A 25873-nucleotide genomic window follows, 5' to 3' on the forward strand; every position below is an offset into this window, starting at 1 on the left:
CTGATTTGATGTGGAAACACTGTCAGAAAGTTCCACGCAAAGACATGGTTGAATTTAAGTTACTCGCCGACTGCTGATGCTCATTTTGTTTATCTGGCCTCGTTTATAGCAGTCTACTCTCTCACCTTCCCTCCGTCCCTCTCTCACTCACTCTTCATCCCCTCGTGCGGGACTTCTGTGATTCCATTTGAGTTGTTTAACATGCAGCTGCAGGCCGTACAAGCTCACCTGCCTCCCTTCACTTTGAACCCCAGTGCTGGTCGGCCGTCCAAATAACACAATCATCTTCTGCACTAATTAACTCACGCCCACGACAGGCTCTATATCGCAGCTGTTCTCCACACACACAGACACACAAATATGCACAAATGCACGCACACAAACTGGAATTGAACAGACTGCTGGTCCAAATGTAGTGCGGATCCACGTGCCTACATGTCGGGCTTATATACAGTATGCGTTCATGTGCGAAGTCTGTAGACAAAGTGCACAGTCTAAGTGTGAATACTGACGTGAGTATATACATCCAGAAATTCACACATCATGGCATGGTTCTGTCATGTGTACACCTGTCACTTGTATGGCTGTCATCACCCCCCCGCGCCACACACACTTTATATTGCACAGCACTTTGGGTCTGCTATTTCCATGACAAAAATCCAAGCCTTTAGGAATGCATTACATTGTCACAAACATATGGAATATCTCACAATCTGTCCACTCGAGCACAAGAATGAAACAAAAACACTGCAAGTTGCCATTCTGCCATGAAATTGGGGAGCTGTCTAAAAAGTGTGTGATGAAATAAAGTGCTGCGTGGTGCGACAGAACATGCGCAAGGTCATTTTAGAGAGAGAAAGAGTGTGTGTGTCATAAATGATTACAGTTGATGCTGAAAGCCATTAAGAATTACTGAACACAACTCCATACACTTGCGCAACCTGCATTAGCACTTTAGTGAGCACACACTATGACCACTCAGATCTCTCTCTTCTCAAATTCGATTGCCATGTTCGTGTCGGTCTGTACCAAATGATGAACTGTTAGAAGGCGACGGCAAAACTTTGTCGGCCTCACTAAAAAGTGCAAATGTAGCTATTTGTTTTCCCTGCTGCCTTTATTGCCATGTTGTCTAAGGCGTCACCCTCTCCTTCATAGCCTTTAGCTTACACGGTCGACCCCACATTATAGGCTGTGGGAACTTAACTATGAGCTCTATATATTTTGTTTATGAGAGCAGGCAGTGTGACAGGCTGGTGCATTTGATGTCTGCTGGGATCCTGATCTATGAAGGAATTACTCTGGAGACAAAGTAATTTGTATTTTGAGTTAAAAGTCACAATAAACCCCAAATGACTCCATTAGAATATATTTTGGTGTATGTTTTAAAAATGGATAAAATGTCTGCCTGTATTATTAAACGAGTAAAGAGTTGACAACCACCCAAAAAACTCTAGCTCAAGTTCATCTTCAGCTCTGTGCTTTTTAGGATCTTTTAGTTATTGTTATAATTTCCAGTCATTTTTGATTCACTTTCAGCATTTTCCTGTGATTTTTTTAATTCTTTTTTTTTTCTTAAAACATCAGGGGGAAAAAGCTATATATATGCTACCTGGAGAACAAACAGAGAAAGTAAGCAATTAGCTAGAGTCTAAAGAGCCACATATTTCCCCCAGGAGTTAAGGTAACAAAACAGAGCTGAAGGGAAAACTGACCTCAAATGAATGTTAATGTTGCTTCAGAACTGTTAACTCCTACACATTATCAAATTAAAAGGTCTTGACATTAGTGTTGCATTTGCACCTTGCTTCTTGCTGCTCAGCATAAGGTAATATAGTAGCTGTAGATTCAGCAGAAAAAAATCCCTCCCTTTCAGTCTCCTCCTTCTGTTCTTTTCTTTGGCATATGAATGACTATTTTATTTAACATGAAAGACTTCACACATCGAGACCTCCAAAAGATATTTGTTCTATTTTATGATTAAAACTAATGCCCGTTGACACTATCAGGCTTTGTCATTTAAAAATGGGTTCAGTTACCTTTCACGGCATGTATTTGTTGATGAAGGACACCTATTGCAAACATCAACCAATATAAGAACATGCATAAGAGTAATAAAGGTAACATATTAAACTTAAACCAAAGCAAAACAACAATTGAGTGCATGTGGTTTGTATGTGCTCTGAAGTATTTAACGGTACTAGCATATGCATGAGCATTATCTAGTGGCCATATCAGCCAATTACACTCTAAGACTCTAAGGCTACCCTGAAGGTTATAGCATCACCTCCAAGATAGCAACAGGGGTTACCAAAGCATCTACTTTGTTTGGGTTCTCATCATTGTATAATTAAAGAAAGAGCTAAGCTTAGCTAAGATAGCCAGCTGGTGGTTGTAGTTTCATATTTAACAGACACATGAGGTGCTATATATTGAAGTTCACAGAGCTTTCAGATTCCTAAGCATGATAAATTAGACTTGAAAACTTGCTCAAATGCTTCACACATTGTAAGAAAACTGTGAAAAACTGTGATTTCTAAAACAGACAACTAGCAGTATGTTCATGGAGGGGTCTGCAGTACAACACACACTCTTTCACTATGATAGAGAAAGCTAGCTGAGGACATCTGGCTGGTATCTTGGTATGATACCCACTCAGAAATTTGTAGGACACCTTAATGTAAACTTCCACCCTGATGCTTTGTTTTACACTTTATATAACATGGACTACACTGTGCAAAGTCTCCATGACTTCAGTTATACTGAGGAAAACCTCCATCAGTAATTGTGTACCTGAACCTACAATAATATGACATGAAGCCAGTATCCATGTTGCATCTCTCCTATAGCAACAAAATTGTGATGTAAAGGATCAATAATGTGAGAGCTTCACTGAACAAGCATTTACAGCGCATCCAAAGTGAAGTTTGGAACCACCAGGACTCTTCCTAGAGCTGACCGCCAATCTGACCAATCGGGATGGAAGGGACTTAATCAAGGAGATGACCAAGAACTCTATGGTCACTCTGAAAGAGATCCAGCATTGTTATGTGGACAGAGGAGAACCATTTCTGTAGCACTCAACCAATCAGGCCTGTATGGTAGGGTCCAGAATGACCAGACTGAAGCCACTCCTCAGTTAAAGGCCCATTCCCAAAAGTTACCTGAAGCACTCTTAGACCATGAGAAACAAAGTTATCTGGTCTGATGAAAAAAGGTTAAACTCTTTGGCATGAATACCAAGTGTCAGGTTTGAAGGAAATCAGGCACCACTCATTATCTCGTCAGGTGGTGGCAGCATAATGCTGTGGGGTGTTTTTTCAGCAGCAGGAACTGGGAGACTAGTCAGGGTCGAGGGAGTGTGACAATGTACAGAGACATCCTTGTTGATAACCTGGTTCTCGTACTGGGGCGAAGGCTTATCTTCCGAAATTTACTCCATTTTGGAATAAAGCTCTAACATGACAAAATGTTGAACAAGTAAAGCGCTGTGAAGTTAAGTGTACACTTTATTAGTGCTCAGAGAATTCAAGCTTGAATTTCTAACTGTGTAAACTTTTGCCTAATTCCAGTTGTAGTCATTTTTTTTTATTCTCATGACAAGCTAAACTCCAGATTCTAACATGTTGGTGCATAGCTCAGAGAAGTGTACCTGCATGTTTGCATATTTATGTGCTGTTTTCTGTGGATGTAATCTGTCTGACAAATTGTTGTGGAGATCAGAAGTCTTGGCCTCTGTCCTCTGGGCCGCTTGATGTGAGATAATCCAGATAAACATACACACACACACACACACACACACACACACACACACACACACACACACACACACACAATCAAACTCAACACTTGACAATACAGTTTGTTTTTTCTGACCTATTGTTTATCCTCTTAAAGGTGTTTGCTGGATATCGGTGGTCTTTATGCTTAAATATGCTTAAACATTTGTAAAAATACTTTTATTGTGGCGGGACATCTTTTAAAATTGGATTTTTGCTGCATATTGTTTTCTTTGTTGTTGCAGTTGATAATCGAAAGTTTTAGAGAAAGGTGTATTTTCTCAGCACTAATGAAAATGTTTCTCATTTTCAGTATTTGTGTAGCTTTGTGTACCTTGGTCATCACCCTGATTAAGCCAAAAGAAGCTTAAAAAATATGTTGATATAGTAAAATATGTGCCGCATCACTGAAATGAATATTCTGTGAAATTGAGATCATAAAGAATATTTGATGCAGAAATGATGCTGATCTTTAAATGAGAATATAAGGTATACTGGTATAATCTGAATGTGTGCCTGTAAAGTCAATTTAATTTGACCAGATTCCATTAAATGTAACGTCTTAGCATACATTGTACTTAAATAGCAAAACCACATTGAAGATTTACATGTTCTTCCATAGTATATTTGTACTATACTGTACTTTGTATTTATCAGCAGACAGGTATTTTCATTTTATTTATTTATATATTTGATTACTTTTTCACTTGTCTACCTCAAGGGACATAGGTATGCAGAGTCAGCTGAATTAGTTTTTTATTTTCTGTTTTTTATTATGTTATATTATATAATATTTGTTTTTTACAAGTGTATTTCCAAAGGATAGTTTAATGGGAAAAATCCTTTTTAATAATACTGGGAAACCTTTTTAGTTTACAGTAGAATGTGGTTATCGTGATTATGGTGAGTTTTTAATACTGTACCAGGCTTAGGCCAAAGACGTGGGCACTTTATAAGCAACTCAATTTTATGGGAGTCGTACTTCGTGTGAGCGACTCCAGGCACAGTTTCTCCAGTGCTGTCTTTGAAGTTTGAAGTCTCAGTGAATCTAGTTTGACCTTCAGTATTTCATCTTGGTACAATAGCCTGGCTGTTACACACAAGACACAGCTCAGATTATCAGACAGGCCAGTAAGATAACAGGTTTAGTTCAAACATCACTGTCTGAGTTGTGCATTAGATCAGTTACAAGTGAGAGGGTCCCTGTAGGACCCTTCTCACTCCTCTCATTCTTCTTTTAGCTATTATAATCAGGCTGGCACTATCAAGTCCTGTTGGCTGGGAAAAGCATATAGAAAATGTACTTTATTCCATCAGCTGTGGATATTTTAAAAAAGAAATCATGACATAACCTTACTTTAATTTCGAAGAGTTTTTTTAGAGGCCGTGTCTAAAGTTAATGAGTTTTTAAGACACCAAAAGCACGGTTGCAGTGGTCAGAATTTTCATTTCATTACAAAATTACAGCGTAAGCTTTTTCTTAAAAACATCCAGCCTCCACTCACAAACTTGGCAACAAAACATCAAGTTATATTAAAAAGAAAAAAAAAAAAAAAAGAAGAAGCTTCACCTGCACTAAACCACCAGCTCGATGCACTGAAGTGTCCCATTTTACTGTTCCAACTATTTTTTTTCTTCCTATAACTCTGATTCCGCCCGAAGCCATCCCAAAAGGACCGAATTTGTCTTGAATTTTCTCCCATGATGTTTCTTCCCTATTTTCCCTCTTCACATGAAAAGTATTTTGTTTTGTTTTTTCCCATTATATAATATTCTTTTGGGTCAGAAGCAGTTGACTGTCCAGTGTCCAGTTTCCTAAAAGTATCAACATAAGGGTCACAGTGAGAACCTGTTCAACAAGTTCACTGTTGTTATAATGTGCCTATAAGCATCAGAGAGAGAGAGAGAGAGAGAGAGAGAGAGAGAGAGAGGAGAAGAGAGATTGTTGGGGGGGGGGGCAGAGACACAACAACTGACCAAGCATTTTAGACATTTGGCACTGTGTGAAAATGTGCTGACAAAAGACTCAAATATATATGTACTAGAGTCAAAAGGGTAAATCAGGTAAATCCAGAAGTATATTAGTAAAATGGGGTTTGGTCCCATATTGTTCAGAACATGTCTCAAAGGATAGAAAGAGATAACAGTTGCAGCTTATAGTCATTAGATTGAAGGGAGCTGTGAGGGTTTAGAGATTTATTCAGGCTTTATTGAAGAGATGGCAGTATCTGCCATGTCAGGGGCCAGGGGGGTCCTTGCACGGTCAGTTAGAATTGGAATACGAGTACGAAACTGCTACAGCAGTATCTGAAAGTTTACTATGAGCATTCGTTTGCTACACACACTTACAGGGTATATTGCACAGCAGGAGAATGACTGGGGATGTAGCACAATTTGTGCAGATGCTTGTACTGTATCTGTGCAGGATTTTAGGAGTCAAAGGATGAAACAGAGGTTTACCACTGGGCCAACAGTTGGGCGTCCAGCTAGTCCAGCTAGAGTTCTTAGGGCCGTCTGCCATCTGAGTGCCAGCCATGACCTCTTTTCTATCTGTTCATAGCCACAAAGCCAACCAGGTCACGCGAGGGAATGAGGTGATTTATACATACACATAGATACGGATGGATCGACATAGCAGACAGAGGCAAAATAAAAACAAGTCTACAAAAAGGAGGGCTTTTGGCATGCACCATAAATGCACCACTGTTCTCATGCATATGATTTTTAACATGCTTTTAAACATACATTGGCTTGATTTATTTCTCCATAATCCATCGGGCATTTGTTTCTGTTCCTAAAATTAATACCTGCAGAGGAAAAGGAGATAGAGTAGCCGAAATGGGCTTGATCTGCACCACAGGTTAGGACCTGCTTTAATCCTCCACTCATTCATGCGCACACTCAAAACGAGCACAGTCAAAACGGTGCGTGCGAGGCCGATTGATTGGATCGCTTTCACCAGGCATGCAGATTATATTGTTGGGTCATCAGGAATATAGAGCCAGGTCAGATCATGTGTTAGAGAAAGGAAACAGAGAGGTATGCACAAATGAACCTATTACAAAAAAACACATAGAAGGAAAGAAAAGAATGGGAAGTTATTAAACGGAGGAACAGTTATTGTGACATAACAGTCACAAACACTTCCATGCTCCACACACACACTTGCACACTCTGCTCACAACTGATACACTCCTTGTGACAAAATGTATCTACAGTGAAAGACACACACACGCAGAAGAGATGCAGTTGCAGGCTCTCATCACAGCTGAGGAGCTGCCTATTCATCTGCACATAAGAGGACAAAGCGAGCGTGCTGCACTCAGGAAATTGCTGCCACGCAATTTACAATCGTTAAGCAGCGATGGAGGACACGGTCACATACGCACTCCTGCACTTTCATCCAAACTATCATTCTCATGCATGCACGCGCACACGGAGCCGCGCACACGCACGCGAGAACACACTGGTGCTGGTTGCCTCTCCGCTTGGGTCTTTGAACAGTTCAATGAGGCCTCTTTTCAGCAAAGTGAATAGCCCCTCTGATTCCCCACCACGCTTTGTGTGTAGGCGTATGCGCCGCGCCACCGTGTGAGTTGGTGCGCGCGTGTCATGACTGCCACACTTGTGTGCATGTACCGTGTGTTTGCGTGGGTCCTTCATCCTTTGTGTGGGCCCAGCTGAGGGGTGAGAGCTGTTTTGCATGTGGCTCGGCCTCACAAACGAGCTGTTCGGGCCAAATTTAAAGCCTCTGGGAAGCTTTTAAACAGCTCGGTCTTTCATTGGCTTTTAATTTCGATCCTGAGACAAGATCAGCTCAACCTCAACCAAGTGTGGAGTCTGTGATTGTTCTCAAAGGTCACGGATGTAATGATAAAATGATAGCTTCTACCTTAAGTTCCTGCTGGGTTTGACCTCTTTGTGCAGACGTCTGCCTGCATTGCTGCTGTCGAATTGGTCTTATTGCAGTTTATATGTTTCTAATTTAAAATGTTTTCAATTATGCATACCATTTAGTGCATGCTTTTATGTGAAGAGCCTTACAGTAGCATGAAAGCATACTTTTAGTGTGTACTCCTCCCCCTAAATCTACCCACTAAGCTAGAAAGGACCACTTACAAATGAAAAGGTTTTTTTTAGTTTGTCTGTTTGTTTGTTTGTTTCTTCCAGAGAAATAAGTCAGTTTGCTCCATTACTTATTCCGTCCACTGTCTATTTTTAGCCTCTAAGTAGAAATAGGTCTCCCTCTAGTGAGAGTGATGTGCAACACTAACGGAAGTGTCTACAGGTGAGGACAAAAATCATTCGTCCCCCTATGAAATCTAAAGTTATTGTTATTGTCAAAATTTTCCCAAGTGCTTGTTTAGGAGTTCAATGGATTTTGAATCCAGTATTTTTAACATTACTAGCATAAATTATTTCTATTTGTGCACAATAGGAAAAATAAATCTACCAGTCAATATTGAAATGCTCAAAGTTTGTAAAATGACATTAGAACTGAGTGTTATCTTTCAATTTAAACACAGTATATAAACTTAAGCAAGGGTTAGAGCTGTCTATTGAGAAAGCATCATATGAAAAACAAAATAAATCAGTTTAGACTGAATGCTCACAAAGCAGGAGATGGATATAAGAAGTTCTCATAGCGTTTCAAGTGTCAAGAACTCAAGAAATTTAAGGAGAGCCATGCAGCACCGAACACAGAACAAGCCTGGCAGCGGTATGTGAATAACTTAGTCAAGTTGGGAATTGTCGTCTCAAAGAAGACAACAAGTATGCTAAGGATAACCTTTAGATTATGCATACTTGTTCAGATGAAATGAAACTAGAGCTCTTTGGCCAAAGAGATGCTGCTTGTGTTTGGAGAAAGAAGGGAGAGGCATCTGACTCAAAGAAGACCATCCCCACAGTGAAACATGGTGGTGGGAGTATCATGCTGTGGGGAATAGGCAATCCCCTCAAGGTGGAGAGAACCATAAGGAAAGAAGGATACATGAAGGTGTTTGAAAGGAAACTTCAAGCACTCAGCAGCAAAACTAGGTTTAGGTCATCGTTTTGTCTTCAAACATGAGAACATCCCAAAACATACGTTGCTCCCAGTGAAGAGCTACCTCCTGAAAACCAAAGTGAACATTACTGACTGGTCTGCACAAAGCCCAGACTTGAATCCCTATGAAAATCTTTGGGATGAACTGACAACCAAGGTCCATGCCAGAAGACCGTCAAATCTGGAGGAGCTTGAGAGAGTCATTAAAGAAGAATGGGCTGGGATTGCTCAGGAGACAACAATGAAATTGCAAGAAACAACTGCAGGTTGTGATCCAGCCAAGAGGATATGCAAATATTAGTATAAGGAGGGCCAAATAGTTTTTTTTTCGGTTATTATTAAATAATTTGGTTTCAGTGTGTAAAATACAAATAGGATGTTTGGAAAAACTGTGTTCCTTGTTCTGTTTAACAGCACTTGAGAAATACTTTTGAAAAAACATTTTCAATGGGGGAAAGGGGGTAATAATTTAGTCCTCATCTGTATCTTTTAAATTACAGTATTTTCCCTCAGTACAAGGGAAAATAGAAATTTTGATTTCTTTTGATGACTAAATATTGAGTTTAATTTAAATTTTTCTCTGGTCCCTTATCCAGGTGATAATTTACCAGGGTGGTCGGGTCTTCAGCCTCTCCAACCACCTCAATGGTCGTGTGGGCTTCGTTGCCACCATGCCAAGCACAAGTGCCTCCATCTTCATCAACAACACCCAGGTGTCCGACACTGGGACCTACCAGTGCCTGGTCAACAACCTCCCAGACAGAGGGGGGCGCAGCATCGGTGTCGTTGGACTCACAGTGTTGGGTAGAGTACACCAGCACATTTTTATCATTATTTATTCCACAACTCCAAAAATAAAAAGGAGAAAAGAAAAGCGCTTCCTGCTTCATAACCTGAGAGCATGCGGCGCTCACTTTTTAAAAAATGCATCTCAGGTGCCAACTAATAACAGTAAAGGACAAAAAAAGAAGGTTTTGTCTTATTTTCTTCTCTGCCATCTGCAGATCTTTATTAAAGAAAGATAAACAGCACAATCATCACTGTGGCAAAGTGGAAACCATTCAGTTTTTCAGGAGTCCTAATAAGAAAACATCATATTTGACTGTTTGATTAATGAGATTCTGCACAATTTCTCAATTATGCAATTCTCCCCCCTATTTGGAAAAAAATTAGTTTTCTTTTGTAAAGTGGTTAACGCACCACCACCCACTCTCTCCATCTGCCAGTGCCCCCCTCGGTGCCAGCGTGTCGAATCCAGGGAACGCTGGATGTAGGCAGTGACATCATCCTGATCTGCAAATCAGAGGAAGGTATTCCCACGCCGTCCTACTCCTGGGAGAAGCTGGACGCGCTGCCCAAGCTGCCGCACAACGCCATGCAAGGTATTACAAACAAGCTGGCCGTCGGAGTTCCCTTTTGCCCCACCTTCGCTGGTAAATCTCACACGCATAGCGTAGCTCAGACTCAGAATCCAAATGCACCATCACTGCCACCTGTCATGTGCCAGGCCTGAACTACTGCCCCCTTCCTGACGATCCTCCTCCGCTGACCCTGCTGAGGGTGATGATGGATGGATGTAGTGACTCGAACCTGTGAATTTGTGAATGAGCTTGTGTGTGTGTCAGCAATGTGTTTCTGTAAGTGAGCAAAGTGATATTGCTTTGTGGTGCTCCTTCCTCATGCTGAATACCAACTCCGCCCACACGTGCCATTGTGAGATCTGCAGTTGTGTCATTTCTGCGACCGCAATACATACAATAACCTTCTTCTGCCATCCAGCGTTTAATAATTACAGAGACCGGAGTTGCATTTGGTTTTCAGCATCAGAGAGGACTGGTGTGGTGCACTCTCCTTTCTTTTCCAGCTGTGCCCACTGCACAGTGAAATAATATTCATCACTGGTATCTTTCTTTGTCTGTACACTACTGGTCAGTAGAAAGCCCACTGTGCAAAAGTCACATCAATTGCAGACAGCAGATTATCATAAAAGTGAAACAGTCTTCTGTTAACAGGTATGAGTCCAATTATCTGAGCACTTGCAGAGGGAGAATAGGAAATGTGTACTCAGTAAATCATAATTGCAAATTAGGCTGCAAAGGTGGTTGAATAAATGTCAATTATCTTCTTTTGTGATATGCTAATTTGCATTTTTGGCAATCAGGCCTTTGAAATGATAACATCGAAAAGAGCTTCAAAGAATCTGACTCACCACAAAATGGAGTGGCGTTAGCACAAATGAACAAACAAACAACAGAGACACAAAAACAACCTGTCACAAAAACATTTTTTTAATAATCTAGATTTCGAAAACCAATTCTCTGTTTTTTTTCTTTTTTCATTTTTTTCAATATTTCAGTTAGACTGTAAGGTTTCGTCTGTGTGCAAGAGTATTTTTAATGTCTATTGGTGCATTGTTCATTTCAGTTCAGTTCAGTTTTATAGCACCAAATCACAACAGTTGCCCCAAGGTGTTTTATATTGTAAAGTAAAGAAGCTAAAATAAAACAGAGAAAACCCCAACAGTCAAATGAACCCCTATGAGCAAGCACTTCATGACAGTGGGAAGGAAAAACTGTCATTTAACAGGAGAAACCTCTGGCAGAACCAGGCTCAGGGAGGGGCGGCCATGTGCTGCAACCAGCTAGGAGAGGGAAACAAGACAAAAGCCACACTGTGGAAGAGAGCCAATAATGCTTAAATGCAGAATGCATGCATGGGACGTCCCCAGCATCCTAGGCCTAGGTCACCTGATCGAGCCCTAACTATATAGTAGAGAGGGTGTCTCTCTCCTGAATCCAAACTGGGAGCTGGTTCCACAGAAGAGGGGCCTGAAAGCTGAAGGCTCTGCCTCCCATTCTACTTTTAAATACTCAAGGAACCACAAGTAAGCCTGCAGTCTAATGGGGTGATACAGTACTATGAGCTCTTTAAGATAAGATGGGACCTGATCATTCAAGACCTTCTATGTAAGGAAAAGGATTTTCAAATTTGATTCTGGGTTTAACAGGAAAACAGTGAAATAAGCCAGGATGGGGAAAAATGAAAACTAAATAATTAAAATAAAGAAAAATACTCTCTCTCTTTCTAGTCCCTGTGAATCCTGTCCTGCAGCATTTTAGATCAGCTGAATACTTAGTTTTTAGGAAAACCTGATAATAATGAATTGCAGTAGTCAAGCCTAGAAGTAATAAGTAGTTTTTAGTCCATGCATTTATGGAACAGACTAGCAGCCATAAAAAAAATCCCCTTCATAAGTGAAAAACCCCCACTTGTTAGCTTGTTTTGCAACATGTAGCCCAAAATATGACTCACTACTGAGGTTATACTTATAGCTGCAGGTATTATTTACAGTATAAATAATTTAACAGCCTCTAAAATAAATTTTGCATTAATGTATAATATATTAAGTATTTACCTTTTGATGACTACATTTGACATGTCCGCTTACATAAAAAAATAACCTGCAACAACAAACAAACATAACAAATGTATCTTTAAATATTCACGTTTGTTTTCTGCTGCTTGCATTTCATTCAAACTGTAAAGGGAACCTGGAATCCAGTGCCACTCCTAATCCTCCGTGTGTTTAGTTTGACGCAGACAGCTATGACATCTGTCATGTCATTGCTAAGAGAACAGTTAAAGATCTGGCTGACTTCCTCTACAGCGGAAATATAAGATAAGAACAAATAAATAAATAAATAAAAGCTTATGCAATTTAAATGAATCCAGTAGTGTACAGCTCTATGGTTATAATCTCACAACTCAACCCTTTCATCATTTATGAAAAAGGAATCTTCAGTTTTATTGTTCTACTGAACAACATAGTTGCACAACTGGGATTAAGAAGACAACAGCACCCTCTGTTGGTAGTTAGTATAACTTGTTCAGCTGAAGTTTTTAAAAGTATAAATCAATATAAGTGTGTATGAATTATTTAAATGTGCGAGTTACAACACAGGGTCCATATTGTTGTGTTTAAGAAACTTTAATTAGTATGTGGCTCTCTGTATGTGCATGTGTTTGTGTCCTTTAGACCAGATGCAGGGCACTGTCACACTGAGAAACATCAGCACCACCACCTCAGGACTCTACCAGTGCACCTCCAGCAATGCTATCGGAAAGAGCACTTGTCTGCTGAACCTGCAGGTTGTTGCACGTAAGTATACTCAAACATCACAGGCACAGGTAAGGTGACACGCGTCTGTTTGTTTAAGGCTGCGCATAAAAAGATGGAAAGGCTGCTACTGGCAGAGCAGAAGTCTTCTCGGTGACTGACAGCCGTCAAACACAGACATAAGCAAACAAACAAATGTGACAAAATCCAGCCAAACAAAGGGCACAGTCAGAGCTGCTTGCACACGGCAGCACTTGACATCTGACACCAGGAAAGAAAAACAGAGGTGATAAAAGTGACAGGGTCGGGCAGTTTTGATAGCTTGACAGAAAGGACTGTAACATGTTGTTTTCTTTTGGTCATCTGACAGTGTGTGACAGGCCGGGCCTCTGTATCAGAGTGCTGAGTCTGCCACACATGCCAGACTTGTGATTTGCTGACACAATACAGACGTAAAGGCTCGTGAATGAGATTTTATTTTATTTTTTTTATTAAAAACAATTTGAATCATTAATTCTGACAAAGAGATTGTTTTTACAAAGCCATATATTAAATAAAAGGCATGATGTATATGTTTAACATGGATTGTCCCAAACTCTTTTTGACAAAGTTAGTCAGACGTTAGATTTGAAAGTATTTTCTTTCTTTATTTATTTTGGCAAGTACGTCTGTTGTGTAAAGTTGTGTCAGCTGGGTGCTGAAAATTGTTATTTGGCACAGAAAAGGTCAGTTTAGTACATCTGGGGCTCTTTCATTAAAGCAAGATAAAGTTTTCAATATTCAAAAATGGGTTGTTTTTTATAATTTATTTATTTATTTATTTTTTGGACGATTTGGAAGCTGCCAGCCTCAGTGAGCAATTGGCTGATGTCGGAGGATAATCAGCTGTTCTAGTTTCTTATGGGGCTTTCAGCATATAAAAGCTGCACTGTGTGCTCAGTCAGTTAATATCAAGTGTGGATCACACCTTATTTTCTGTCTTATTGTAGTGACACCTTATATTATTCTGAAAGACCTGACATACAGATCTAGTGATGTATTTTCGGAGCTATATTAAACAAATACATTTCTTGATTCTCTTCTCTGTGTGTAAGGAAATGAAATCTGTTTACTAGATAATTTTTTTAAGTGTAGTTTTGGCCAACCCATCCAGCTCTCTTGTCATTTTCAAACGTCGTCCTCTTGTCTGTCTGTCCTGCAGCCCAGCCTCAGAGTGTAGGTCTGATAGCAGGAACCATTGCCACAGGAGTCCTGGCAGTCGTCATCTGTTCCCTGTTAGTGGTGGTCACGCTCTTCTATTGGAAGAACAAGAACAGATATGATGAGGAGGAGATCCCCAATGAGATCAGGTTTGGCTTTGATTGCTGTTTTTCCATCGTTCTTTTATTCTTTTTCATTATTTTGTGGCTGGTGTGAAAGTGCATCTGCAAGCTTGTACGCTCACCACGTTTATTCAGTATGTCTGTAACCTGTAACGCAGCGGCCCTGGCACACCGAACTTTTATGTTCTGTGTTAAAAAGGTGATAATTCTGCTTAATTATTATTGATTATTATTGAGGCCACACTTTGCAGGGTGCTTGTATTAGATAACATTACATTTGAAAGTGTTGAAAGTGCCCCCTAAATTCACTGTGTGCTTATGCAATGAACAAAATATTTGGAAGATTTTTCGGTGAAATGCAGTTCAGTAGACCACCATCACAACACACAATGGAATCAGTCAACAAAAGCAAGGCTTTACGGCAGACTGTTGGATGGTAGTAGATTGCACTATGCTTGATCAAGTGGCTTATGGGTGTAGTTTATGTATTTATTTAGACTGAATACATTTATATTTACAGATAAGCTTTTATTTGTCCAGTGACTGATGTGTAGGAGCCATAAAGAATGCCTTGACCTTATACGGTGTTAAGGCTATTAGGATGCAGGGGCGTTTCCAGGATTTTTTTTAATGAAGGGGCACAGAGGGAACCAAGAGCCTAGGTGGCAGGAAATCAGAAAAATATTTCAACTTCCTATATAAAAATATATTATATAGAACTTTTCATAATCGTATATGTTATATTATTTAAACATTATTTGTTGCTATATGTAATTTTACTGCCAAATAAGCAACTAAAGATTTCAAATAAGTGGTGTTGTGGTGTAAAGTGCAATGTCTGGTTCCAAAAATAAAGTGGAGCAGAAGTAGAAAATAGCATAACATAGAAATACTGCTTATAAATAAAGTATAAGTAGTATTCAGTATCCATACTGTCTGTTACTGTCTGAAAGAACTATTTAACAGTCCAGCTTTTCTTCATTTTGTGCAGTTTTTGTATTTTGTCATCAAAGCGTTTTGTGTGTTTCTCAAAATTAAGCAGTTCTTTAGTCGGTCTTTCCACAACATTGCTTATACTTAATATAGAGTTTCTGTTGAAGTTAAGCAGGGTTTGTTTACTGAGTTAATCACATACTTAGTGTTTCAGAAGGTTCCAGGGTGACATTTATAGCCTGTCTGATGTATTTTAAAAATCAAAAACATGCAGCGTTGGCTTTGTGCTTCCTGTTGTAGAATATTAAGTGTGTCAGCACTGAAAGCTCTGAAAACTACACCAGTAATTGGCTTAAATGTTGTTCCTAATTACAGGCTAGTTTGTCTTTTAAAACCTCTGTCAGTTGTTTACCTTAGCTGCAAATTTGCCACTAAATTACTCCAGGACTCATTTGGAGGATAAATTAGGATACTTTCAGATATCTGTAGCTTTGACTAACTGAGATAGCAATAAAATTCTCAGTCCACCCTTACACTTCTGCTTTTCCTCAACAGAAAATCACAAAGAATACATTTGATCTCATATGCCTCAGGAGCTTAACTCCATTAATAATACCTCATGAAAATAGGAAAACACTGAAAGGCAGGAAGTTTTTGTCGGCTTCATTTGAAATACCTTTGAATACATTTAAAATGATTTTATCATAGTTTTGACATTTTTTGTTGCTTTACTCGCACACGGCTTCACAGTGGTTATCACATTATATTTAATAGGCTCCACGAAGATCAGAGTGCACACATGAATACATAAGCACCTTGTAAATTCTTACTAGAACTTTTGCTGCACTGTGAAGCTGAATTAATCTTTTATGGAAATTTGTGCTAAATATTTGAAGCTTGAACTAATTTGCCTTCACTTCTTGTATTACTGACATCTTTACAAAGAGCAGTATTTGTGATCTTTTGCTTTGCTATAATTGCACAGGATTAACAAAATAAATATCATAAAATTTTGTATATTGAAAAACAGTTTTCTAATGTTTTTCCCTGTGTAAACCATAAACGTTGGTACAGGCAGTTATTGTAATCTGCATGTAAAGCTGTGCATGTCTAACTGTGCTCTCTTTCAAATGTCTCCTCAACAGAGAGGATGACCTTCCTCCTAAGAGGTCATCATCAGTAAAGGCTTTCCATGCCGACGCGTCCTCCTCAGAGAATGACACGCTCACGTCTACCAACACGTACAACAGTCGTTACTGGCACAACCCCAAACCCAACTATGACACCAACTCCTACACGCGCTACAATGGAGACGCTCGCCAGACCTACTCTGCCGCTGCTCACGGCACGCACGGACATGGCCCAGGCCAAGGCCAGAACGCAGCACAAGGCCACGGCGCAGCAGTGACAGCGCCAGGCTCAACCCCGCTCTCCCGCCACGCCCCGCCCACGACAGCAACGACATCGTTTGCCAACGGCAGCCACACCCTCCCGCCACCGAAGACTCTGGTGGTCACCACAAACTCTGCCCCCTCCCCTCCCAACATGGTGCGCAGCAACGGTACTGTGAGTCTCAAACCGGTGGTGACGTCCGCACATGGGCAACACACACACTCCTACGCCGTGAGCCAGGCCACTCTGGAGCGGATGGGGGCGGTGCCAGTCATGGTGCCTGCCCAGAGCAGAGCGGGCTCACTTGTTTGAAATCAAATTTGAGGAACTTTTAGCTTTCAAAACGAGACTGAATGAGCGTTCGGTTGCAATGTTTGAAACCACCGATGAGAAGCAGACTAAATATGGGCTGAAGCAGCCCGCTGCCCTTTACAGCTGTGTCTTTCTGTATGTCTCGACCTTTTTATCTCCAAACAAACTGGGATTTTACAGTGCAGAGTTCATTTGATGCCAATTCCTTGATGGACCGGTGTTTTTTTTCTTTTGTTTGCTTTTTCTAGAGAAGCACTACGTGGTATCTGATCATCCCCTTAACTGGATGGATTTCATTGGTGGGTTCAGTAGGAACTATTTTTAAAACAATCTGGATGATTTCCCAAAGCTGGCGTGAAACATCCTACAGAACCTGGATTCCCAGGTGTTTTTCAGGGCTGGATCATTGTGATGATTGATTTCTTTTGTTTGTTTGTTTGTTTTTTAAAGCAACGCACATCACAGTGTGTCCATACTGCATGGTCAGACAAAAGCAAGCTTGGATTCTTAAATAAATGCATGTGATCCCTGATTCAGAACATAACAAGTTAGCTTTTTTTTTTTCCATTTGTTTGTTCGTTTTTCATTTCTGTTGTAATTTTGGTTGAGGGTAATGATCGAGATGATGAGGATTATACATGAAAATGTGAATGTTTAAAGTCTGTTGGCAGTACCCCAAAGATGAAGGTGTGAATGAAATGATGGGGTTTCAAATGGCCTTAGAAGCTCGTAAAGGCGACTGGGTGTTACTGGGTGCAATACAAGGCATAACATACATTAAGTCACTGAATGAAAACTTTTTAATTAAGTTTTTGCACTTTTCAGAACAGTTTTATATAACCCTAGCTGATTTTTGAATAATAGTCTTACTAACAATGTGCTTTTCCCATAAAATCTAAAGTTTATCACACATACAGAACAGTGGTAATATTTAAAGAAGGCCCCAGAGAAAAAATTGGTGCCACTTTCCCAACAGAAAGCTACTGTCCAACAGATGGAGATGGATCTTAGTGTTTGCTGTCCTTATTCTTGCTGTTGTCCTAGCCTGGTTCATGACACATCACTGCTGCTTTGACATGAAATAAGCTGACCGCTTATTTCATAAATGATTTTTTAAAAACACAGAGATAAATATATATTTAAAGCTGATTTTTTTTCTCCGTCAAAATATTTTTTTTAATGTACATATTGCAAAGTAGGCTAGATTGTAAATCAAAGAAAATACACATCTAGCACATATTTTACAACTCACATGTCTTAATTTGAAAACAGGTTTTTTCTGCTACATTGGTAACAAGCTAGGTTTCATAGACTGTGCTACTGGTTTCAGTGAAGGGTTTCCTCAGGAGATGTGGGGTAAATACAGTGTTTTAACACGGATGGCTATGTGTTTCATTACAGCTTATGATATGTGTGTTGTATAAGGTACTATATTTCTGACCCTCAATATTTGTATTCCAACCAAATTTCAACGTGTCCCCCCTTTCCAAATTTAGCCATATTCATTTCTTTTTGTGCCTGAAGGCACAGTTTCTGATAAATCCTTCTAGCAACGATGCAATATTGGACACAGCCGCTTTTCAAGGTAAATGCAGTATTTGAAAATGTGTGTGTGTGTGTGTGTTGGAAAAGTTAAAATGTGCTGTTTAGCATTTTAAAGTCTTACTAGACGAAACACTTAGAGAGCAAGTGTTCTGTAACAAATGCAATTGTGTCACTTGTGTCACAAAAAAAATGTTTTATATAGATGACTTTACTCATTTAATCAGGGGTTGATGTTTATTTAGTTTAACTCTTCGTACAATTTGCCTACGTACTCTTTTTGGAAATAACAGGATTTCTGCACTGATTACTAAAAAATGTGACCTGATTTTTTTCTTATTCATTAGATACACACTATCTGACTAAACCGATGACAAGTAAACAGATGTGCTCTTCAAGTCTTTAATAGAAGTAAGAAAAAAAGTTGTCTGTAGCTGAAAAAACCTCCATCCAACCATGACACTTCCTCCAACGTGCGTTCCAGCTGGGATGAGGTTTTGGTGTTTTTGTGCAGTGCCTTTTTCCTTCCAAACATACTTTGTGCGTTTTTTGACAAAGGTTCCAATTTTACTCATCAGTCCATGTACGGGCTCAGAACTTTTTCAAAGCTTTCAGTAGATTTTTTGAAAATTTAAAATCAAGCATTCTACTTCTTCTCCTTCTTCTTCTTGTATTTTTAATTGGCTGTCATGTTCTTCCATTAAAATCATTATAGTGAGAACTGAAGGTGTCTCACTGTCAACCTTTTTTTTCCTACTCTTTCATGTCACTTCTTTCCGAAACTAAATTGTATTTATCCATAGCTATGACTTGGAAGTACACTCATACCACATTTGATGAGTAATCAGTTCAGAAATACTTGCACTTTTCAAAAGGTAACTTAAAGTCAATATTTGAACATTTTTAAATGAAATACTGATTTTCAGTACTCATTTTCAGACGAATCCCACCAGTATTTTGATAATGGGAGCAATAAATATTAGGTTATACAGGCCTAATATGTTATGATGTTAATGTCCTGACAGTTACGTGTGCTTCACCATAACCCAGAATGGCTTTTCTGACATTATAACGGCTGGTACTTTGGATCTCCATATTCTTCATTTATTCAGTATTCAGTTTACATTAATCAGTTACTCCAGTATCATAAACTGACTTGCTCATGTATGGTCTGACTACATGGATCCATTTCTTTCTTTGTTTTCCTTTGATGCTGTCTACAGTGCTGGAGAGCTACAGCACTTGAACACACTGATTTTAAATAGAGAAAGGCTAAACGAGGGCAGATGGTCAAAGATCAGTGATCGCATCCCCTCTTTTTTGTCTGTCAGTGTTTTCATAATAAAGTCTTTGTGAATATTTCACTCACAATCTCTTCCAGTGTCCCTGCCCTGAACACTATCTGAAAGCATTACTGAACTCTTATTCTAAGGCCTTTAGCTTTATTCCTAAAGAGAATGGAAAGTTCCAAAAGTAAAACTAAATGGAGTTTATTTTACTTTTCCTCTGCCCTCTGTTTTCAAGAGATAAGGCGGAAAGAGAGCACAATCAGTAGAAATCTACTGAGGTTTTAACCCATATTTAACAAACATCTCATCTTCTGCTGATGGCTGGCAAGAATGATAAATAGACTGCATTTATATGGCGCTTTTCTGGTCTTAGTGACCATTAAAAGTGCTTAGTGTCAACAAGGTGGCAAATGGGTTGTGTATATAGATAAATGTGATATATTGCGAATAGTGAAACCAATCTGTAAATATGTAAAGAAAAAGAAACACATCTCATTCTGACTGTTGGGTTGAAATGAAATAGGAAAAATAACACTGGAGCTTGTAGTGAATAAATATTGTTAATACATCCTAGTTGGCATCCTGCTCATTTTGTGTATGTGTGCTTGTGACATGATGCAAACTCCCTAACTGTATTTCAGTGAATACATGCACTGAAATGCACTGATACACTTTCAATTTCTTTTTAAGAAATGAAAAGTAAGCACTAATGGCGGAAGAAATTAGCATATTAGAAATGCAAATGTCCAGATGTAGCTTAAAGATGTACACAAGACATAGTTTGGTCCCCAGTAATACAGGTAAAATGTTCACAGTTTCCTTGGAAAGTTTTCTCTCAGACTCATAAATCAGGCCCTTGGTGGTGCTGCAGGCTGTAAAGACATCCATAAAAAGGGAGTAGTATAGAATAACAATATGAAAAATAACCATGTGTTAGTTTCTTCACACCCTCCTTGTTTCTATTTGAAATGACTTCACACTATTACACAATTTCACTTCAGACTTGAGCCAACCTTTATTTCTTTATATTTTGCTAGAAAAAAAAGGAAATAGGTTCAGGGATTTATTAAAAGGTCCAGACATACATGGATATATAATATATAAAGCAAAAACAGAGTTTCTAGACTTCTAACGAGCTTGAAAGTCAGTATTTGGTATGAGCGCCTTTATTCTTTAACACAGCCTGAATCATTGGCAAGCTTTCTTGTACTGTCCTGAAGTTGCCTTCAGGAATACTTCTCCAGGCTACTTGAAGGACAAAGATCTCTCAAAGCTCTTTTTTTGATGCTGGCTTCTTTTTGTCACACACTTTGTAAAATCCTACCACACTCCTTCCATAATGTTAAAGTCTGTGGAGGCCAATCCACAGACTGATAGTGCTCCACTGTGTGTTTTTCTTTTCAAGTATGCTTTTACTGCATAGGCCTTATCTTTAGGTTCAACAGCTGACTGAAGCGTAGCCCCAAACCATGACAGAATCCACAGTGTTTTACAGGTGGCTGTAGACACTCAGTGTCTCTCCTGATCTCCTCCGTACATAGCGATGATCATTTGAACCAAAAATCTCATGTTGGGATTCATCACTCCTTAAGACTCCTTGCCACTGATTTTCAATCCATTTCTTGTGTAATCTGGCACACCTCAGTCACGCTTCCACTTCTGAGGAGACTTCAATGAACAGTAGCTGCAGCAACTGGAGGGCCAGATGTATCGCTGAGGTTCCACCATAAAATAGGGGAAATTTTCTAGCACTAAGGCATTACATTTTCAGTTTGTTTCTATCTGGTTTATTTAGTATGTGTGTTATTGTTATGCGAGTCCTCCCTTGGTGATTCCATTATGTAAATAATTTATACATGACATTGATGATTTGAATCTGTTCAATAGTTTGTATATGACAACAACAACAACAACAACAACAATAATAATAATAATAATAATAATGATGACAATGATAATGATAATAATAATAATAATTTGAACATCCTTCCCTGCAGTTATGGGAGGTGAAGACCTTTATTGAACCACTAGGGGGCACTATTTATTCACTCATGCAGCCTCTTCACTTATGTTCGTTCAAAAGAGTTCAAGGCAGTAAATTCCAAACCATTCATTATGAAAGGCAAAAGTATCCATCGGTAATGGAGTGAGTGTTAATGGACTCATTTAAATTCAGTTGAATAGGAGACTCTACTTGCAGTGGGCTGAACACTTGTCTTAATGCAGTCTTAATCAGTGCATTTGATTTCCATTAATCTTCAAGGTTCCATTCCTAATCTGAATTTCCACCAGCCTTCCTTTATTCCTCCTCTAGCCCATGTAAGCTTTAAAAATCAACCCAAGTGACCACTGGGACGACAGCTACAAAAAAGCAAATGGACCTGAGAGCCCAGTCATTTAAAAAAAAAGGGGGATCAGATCATCAGCTGAGGCTGTGCTTGTGTGTGTGCATACATGAGTTTCTGCTCACAAGGCTGACAGATGCTGGTCTGTGTAATGAGCACAATTACAACAATTTTAAAGGAATTTTCTTTCCAGTATTCCCCCCCGCCCCAATCTCCTTTCATGCAAAAGTTCATTCTTTGTTAAATATCACATCTGAGCACAAAGCTAAGCATATTTTGTGTGTGAACATTTTTTGCATTTTGTCTGGCAGTTATGTTACCGAATCCCATCTTTTAATTACAACAATAATTTGATTGTGAGTAACAGAGTGTAGTACAACATACACACAATCTTTACTCTATTGATCCTTTCAAATTGTCCTGAAGAAGTCTAAATTCTTGAAATATTGTGGCTCCTCTCTCCTACAGCAGTACAGTGTGTTTTATTACCTGATTGATTTCTGGCTGAATCGCTGGTTATTCTAGATGACCATGGCTGATTAGACTCAGCACAAAGCATTTGACTGTATTGAACACTATCATACTTAACGGTGACCACAAAATATCCAGCACTGTGTTACTATTTTTAAACTGCATGCATAAAAGCAGGAAAATTCATATACACAACTCAGGCTGACAGATGTTGTATATATGATATTTCAAATATTATGATTCAAAGTTTAGCATACATCGATCAAAGATGAAAGGAAAAAAAAGACTCAGCTACAGTCATAGGTTATGAAGAGATTTTGCATTTGTGGTATGAGTGGGATAACACGGAGACTAAAACCAGGAATTTTATTATTGTGATGGTCAGTTTGGTTATTATTCTGATGATTATTATTCATCAGAATATTATTTGGTTACTATTCTCCATATGCTGAAGATAAACTGCATACATTGAGCAGTGTGAAGAAACAGATGAGCAGAAAAGGCAGAAACTCATTTCCCAGAAGGGCTGACAGGTGACAACTAGGTAGCTGAACACAGCCAAACTGGCCTCTCTGGTTTCCAAGCTGAATGCACAATGGCAATTCTGAGAAATCACTTCAGACATCCATTACTTGGCTCTATCCAAAACACTCTCTCCTCTTATGTTGTCTACAAATCAGCCTTTCTCTAATGATGGTGAGCTCTATCTACCCCTAATGGCTGCTTTTTGGAAAGCGAACACTGCCCGCTGCTCCCAATAACTTGCCTTTCTCCCATCTTTATCTGTCATTATCGCAGCACAAATGAATAACAGACTTCTTTCTGTTGAAAACAAAATCCTTTAGAAGGTTCAGTGAGTTTAATTCCAGTCACGTTGAAGTTAAATATAAAAAAAAATGCCTAAATAAGGGCTACTTATATGCAGAAAAACATTGTAATCCCTGATTGATACTGACCAAGCCTGCATTCACATGGACTCAAGATAAGATGAAATTTGACATCTAACAGTGAATGTATGACCTGATAAACATAAACTACCAAAGGTCGTAGCTCATGTTGAAGCTTTAATTTGTAATTTAAATTAGTATTTCTTCTTAGTCCACTGTTTAGTCATAGACATCATTTGTTTCTTACTTCTTACTAATCTAGAGGAAAGTGGCTCCATAGTGCTTTACACATAAACAAGCAAAAAGATCTCCAGTTCCTCTCCCAGGAGGAGACTCGCATCCCTTTGGGGACTTCAGGAAGATATCTGATGTCAAAATAAATAAATAAATGAAAAAATAAAATCAAAATCAAACGTGAGTTATCTCCTTGCTGACTTTGTTATTGGCCTTGTTGCCATGAACCAACTGACAGCAGAGTTCTTCGTCTACTTAGAATCTGGAGCAGATATGATTGAGACGAGAATGCAGCGCTCTCCGTGGTGCTGATCCTGTACTTGTTAGCTACTACTGAACTATCCTTGGTGCTCCTTTTGACTGATGTCACTGAACTAGTTACCCATAGCATGCATTTTCAATTAACAGCAAACGTGGCTTTTCTTTGTCAGTGTATTCTGGTTTTTTGAGTCCTGATAGGAGTTAATCTGAAAACAAAACTCTTTATTTTAAAGCAAATTACTACTTCGACAATTAATAATGCCGCATGTTTTTGGTTTTTTTTAACTTTGATTTATTTTTTTTGCTTTTATTTTCTGATCATTTTTTTGTTAATGCCTTCAGTATTCAGAATTAAGAACCCAAATTAGGGATAAAAGCAAAAAAGCAGCCTGTTTGTTTTGTTTTGTTTTGTTTTGTTTTGTTTTGTTTTGTTTTGTTTTGTTTGTTTTACACTGAATGCCAAAGTCCAAAAACAAAGTCCACAAGAAGCACAAAGCAGAAATACAAAAGCTTGCAGGAAAGCAGGATGACAGAGAGCAGTCTGAGGAAGATACACATACGCCAAGACAAAGACTATACACACACTGAGGGCTAATTGGGAATTGTGAACAGCAGGGAAAGTAGTCATGGCAATCACAGGGGAGGAAGTAAAACGGTAAAAGTAAAAGTAAAAAGGCGTAAGAGACGAGAGATAAAGCAGGAAAAAGAATCCAACTATATACAGAGAAGAGGAAACTCACACGGAACATGGAGGCAGTATAAAAAAAAACAAAAAACAAAACACAAATCCATTATCAGAATACTGACTCCAACCCTTGAACAAAAATAAAAAAAATCAAAATACACAAACTCAAAAACATGACCAATCACAGGGATCAGACAAAAGTTATACATACTCAGTGTTATTCCCCACAGTGCATTGAAAGATGGCAAGAAAGACAAACAAAAGCAAGAAGAAGAAAAACAACAACAACATGTTTTCTGTGAGTTTTATTCTTTGGTCTGGGGTGGCTGTGGCTCAGGTGGTAGCGCAGATCAGCTACTGACTGGAAGGTTGGTGGTTCGATCCTTGGCTTCCCCAGTCTGCATGTCAAATATCCTTGGGGAAAAATTACTAACCCCAAGTTGTCCTCCGATGCGTTCATCGAAGTGTGAAAGTAGATTAGTTTGCACAAGCACTTTAGAAGTGAATGAGGCATGTTGTATACAGCGCTTTGAGTACTCCGGGAGAGTAGAAAAGCACTATATAAGAATTAGTCTATTTACCACCGTCTTATAGTTACAGAAGCTATAGGTAGACATTTCATTTGAGAGCTGAGGGGAACTCAGGTCACTGCTTTGATGTTAACTACTACTGGATGCCAAATGATGTATCAATCATGCCTGTGGGCTACATAACTAGAACAAACAATTATTATTCCCTGCTGTAGGCTCTTTACAAGGATAAGTTAATGTTCTGACAAGGTGCACAAACCATTATAAAAAGTGTAACAAAGAAAAACAGCAAAAACAAAAAACAGGTTTTCCCCCAAAGTGCACTGAAGGATGGCAACAAAGACCAAAAAAAAAAAAAAAGGAAAAAAACCTCCAACATGTTTTCTGTGAGTTTTGTTATTTGGTCTTTGGAGTTACAGAAGCTATATGGATGCTGTTAACCCCCCTGAGTTTGGGGTCAAAGCAGTCCATCTGGGATAGAATGAATAGAATGGGAACGAAGAAGAAAGAAAATGAGGAGATAGAAACAGGTTCAGCAGACTGATGGACAGGTTCAGAGTTTAGATGAGGAGAATGCCTTCAAAAAAACAATTTAAACTTTGACCGAGCATGAGATGAGCTAAGTAAAAGTTTGTTTAGTGAAAATGAATTAAAAAAAAAAAAAAAGCTAACCCTTCACTGAAACTGGAAGTGAACGCAGTACAGCATACATCCTGCAAAGAGAGAA

The 25873-nt window shown here is 39.0% G+C and overlaps 1 protein-coding gene across 1 annotated transcript in view; it reads left to right on the plus strand.

The window, feature by feature from the left end:
• igsf11 (immunoglobulin superfamily member 11) overlaps window positions 1-20306 on the plus strand; it is a 112653-nt gene extending 92347 nt beyond the window's left edge. The window contains exons 4-8 of the mRNA XM_039622289.1: window positions 9423-9630; window positions 10053-10208; window positions 12863-12985; window positions 14145-14292; window positions 16344-20306. Coding sequence (XP_039478223.1) covers window positions 9423-9630; window positions 10053-10208; window positions 12863-12985; window positions 14145-14292; window positions 16344-16902 — 1194 coding nt within the window. The 3' untranslated portion in view covers window positions 16903-20306. The remainder of the gene's footprint in view (window positions 1-9422; window positions 9631-10052; window positions 10209-12862; window positions 12986-14144; window positions 14293-16343) is intronic.
• Window positions 20307-25873: the final 5567 nt, after the last annotated feature.

This window comes from Oreochromis aureus, linkage group 14 (genome assembly GCF_013358895.1).
Source record: "Oreochromis aureus strain Israel breed Guangdong linkage group 14, ZZ_aureus, whole genome shotgun sequence".
Taxonomy (NCBI): Eukaryota; Metazoa; Chordata; class Actinopteri; order Cichliformes; family Cichlidae; genus Oreochromis; species Oreochromis aureus.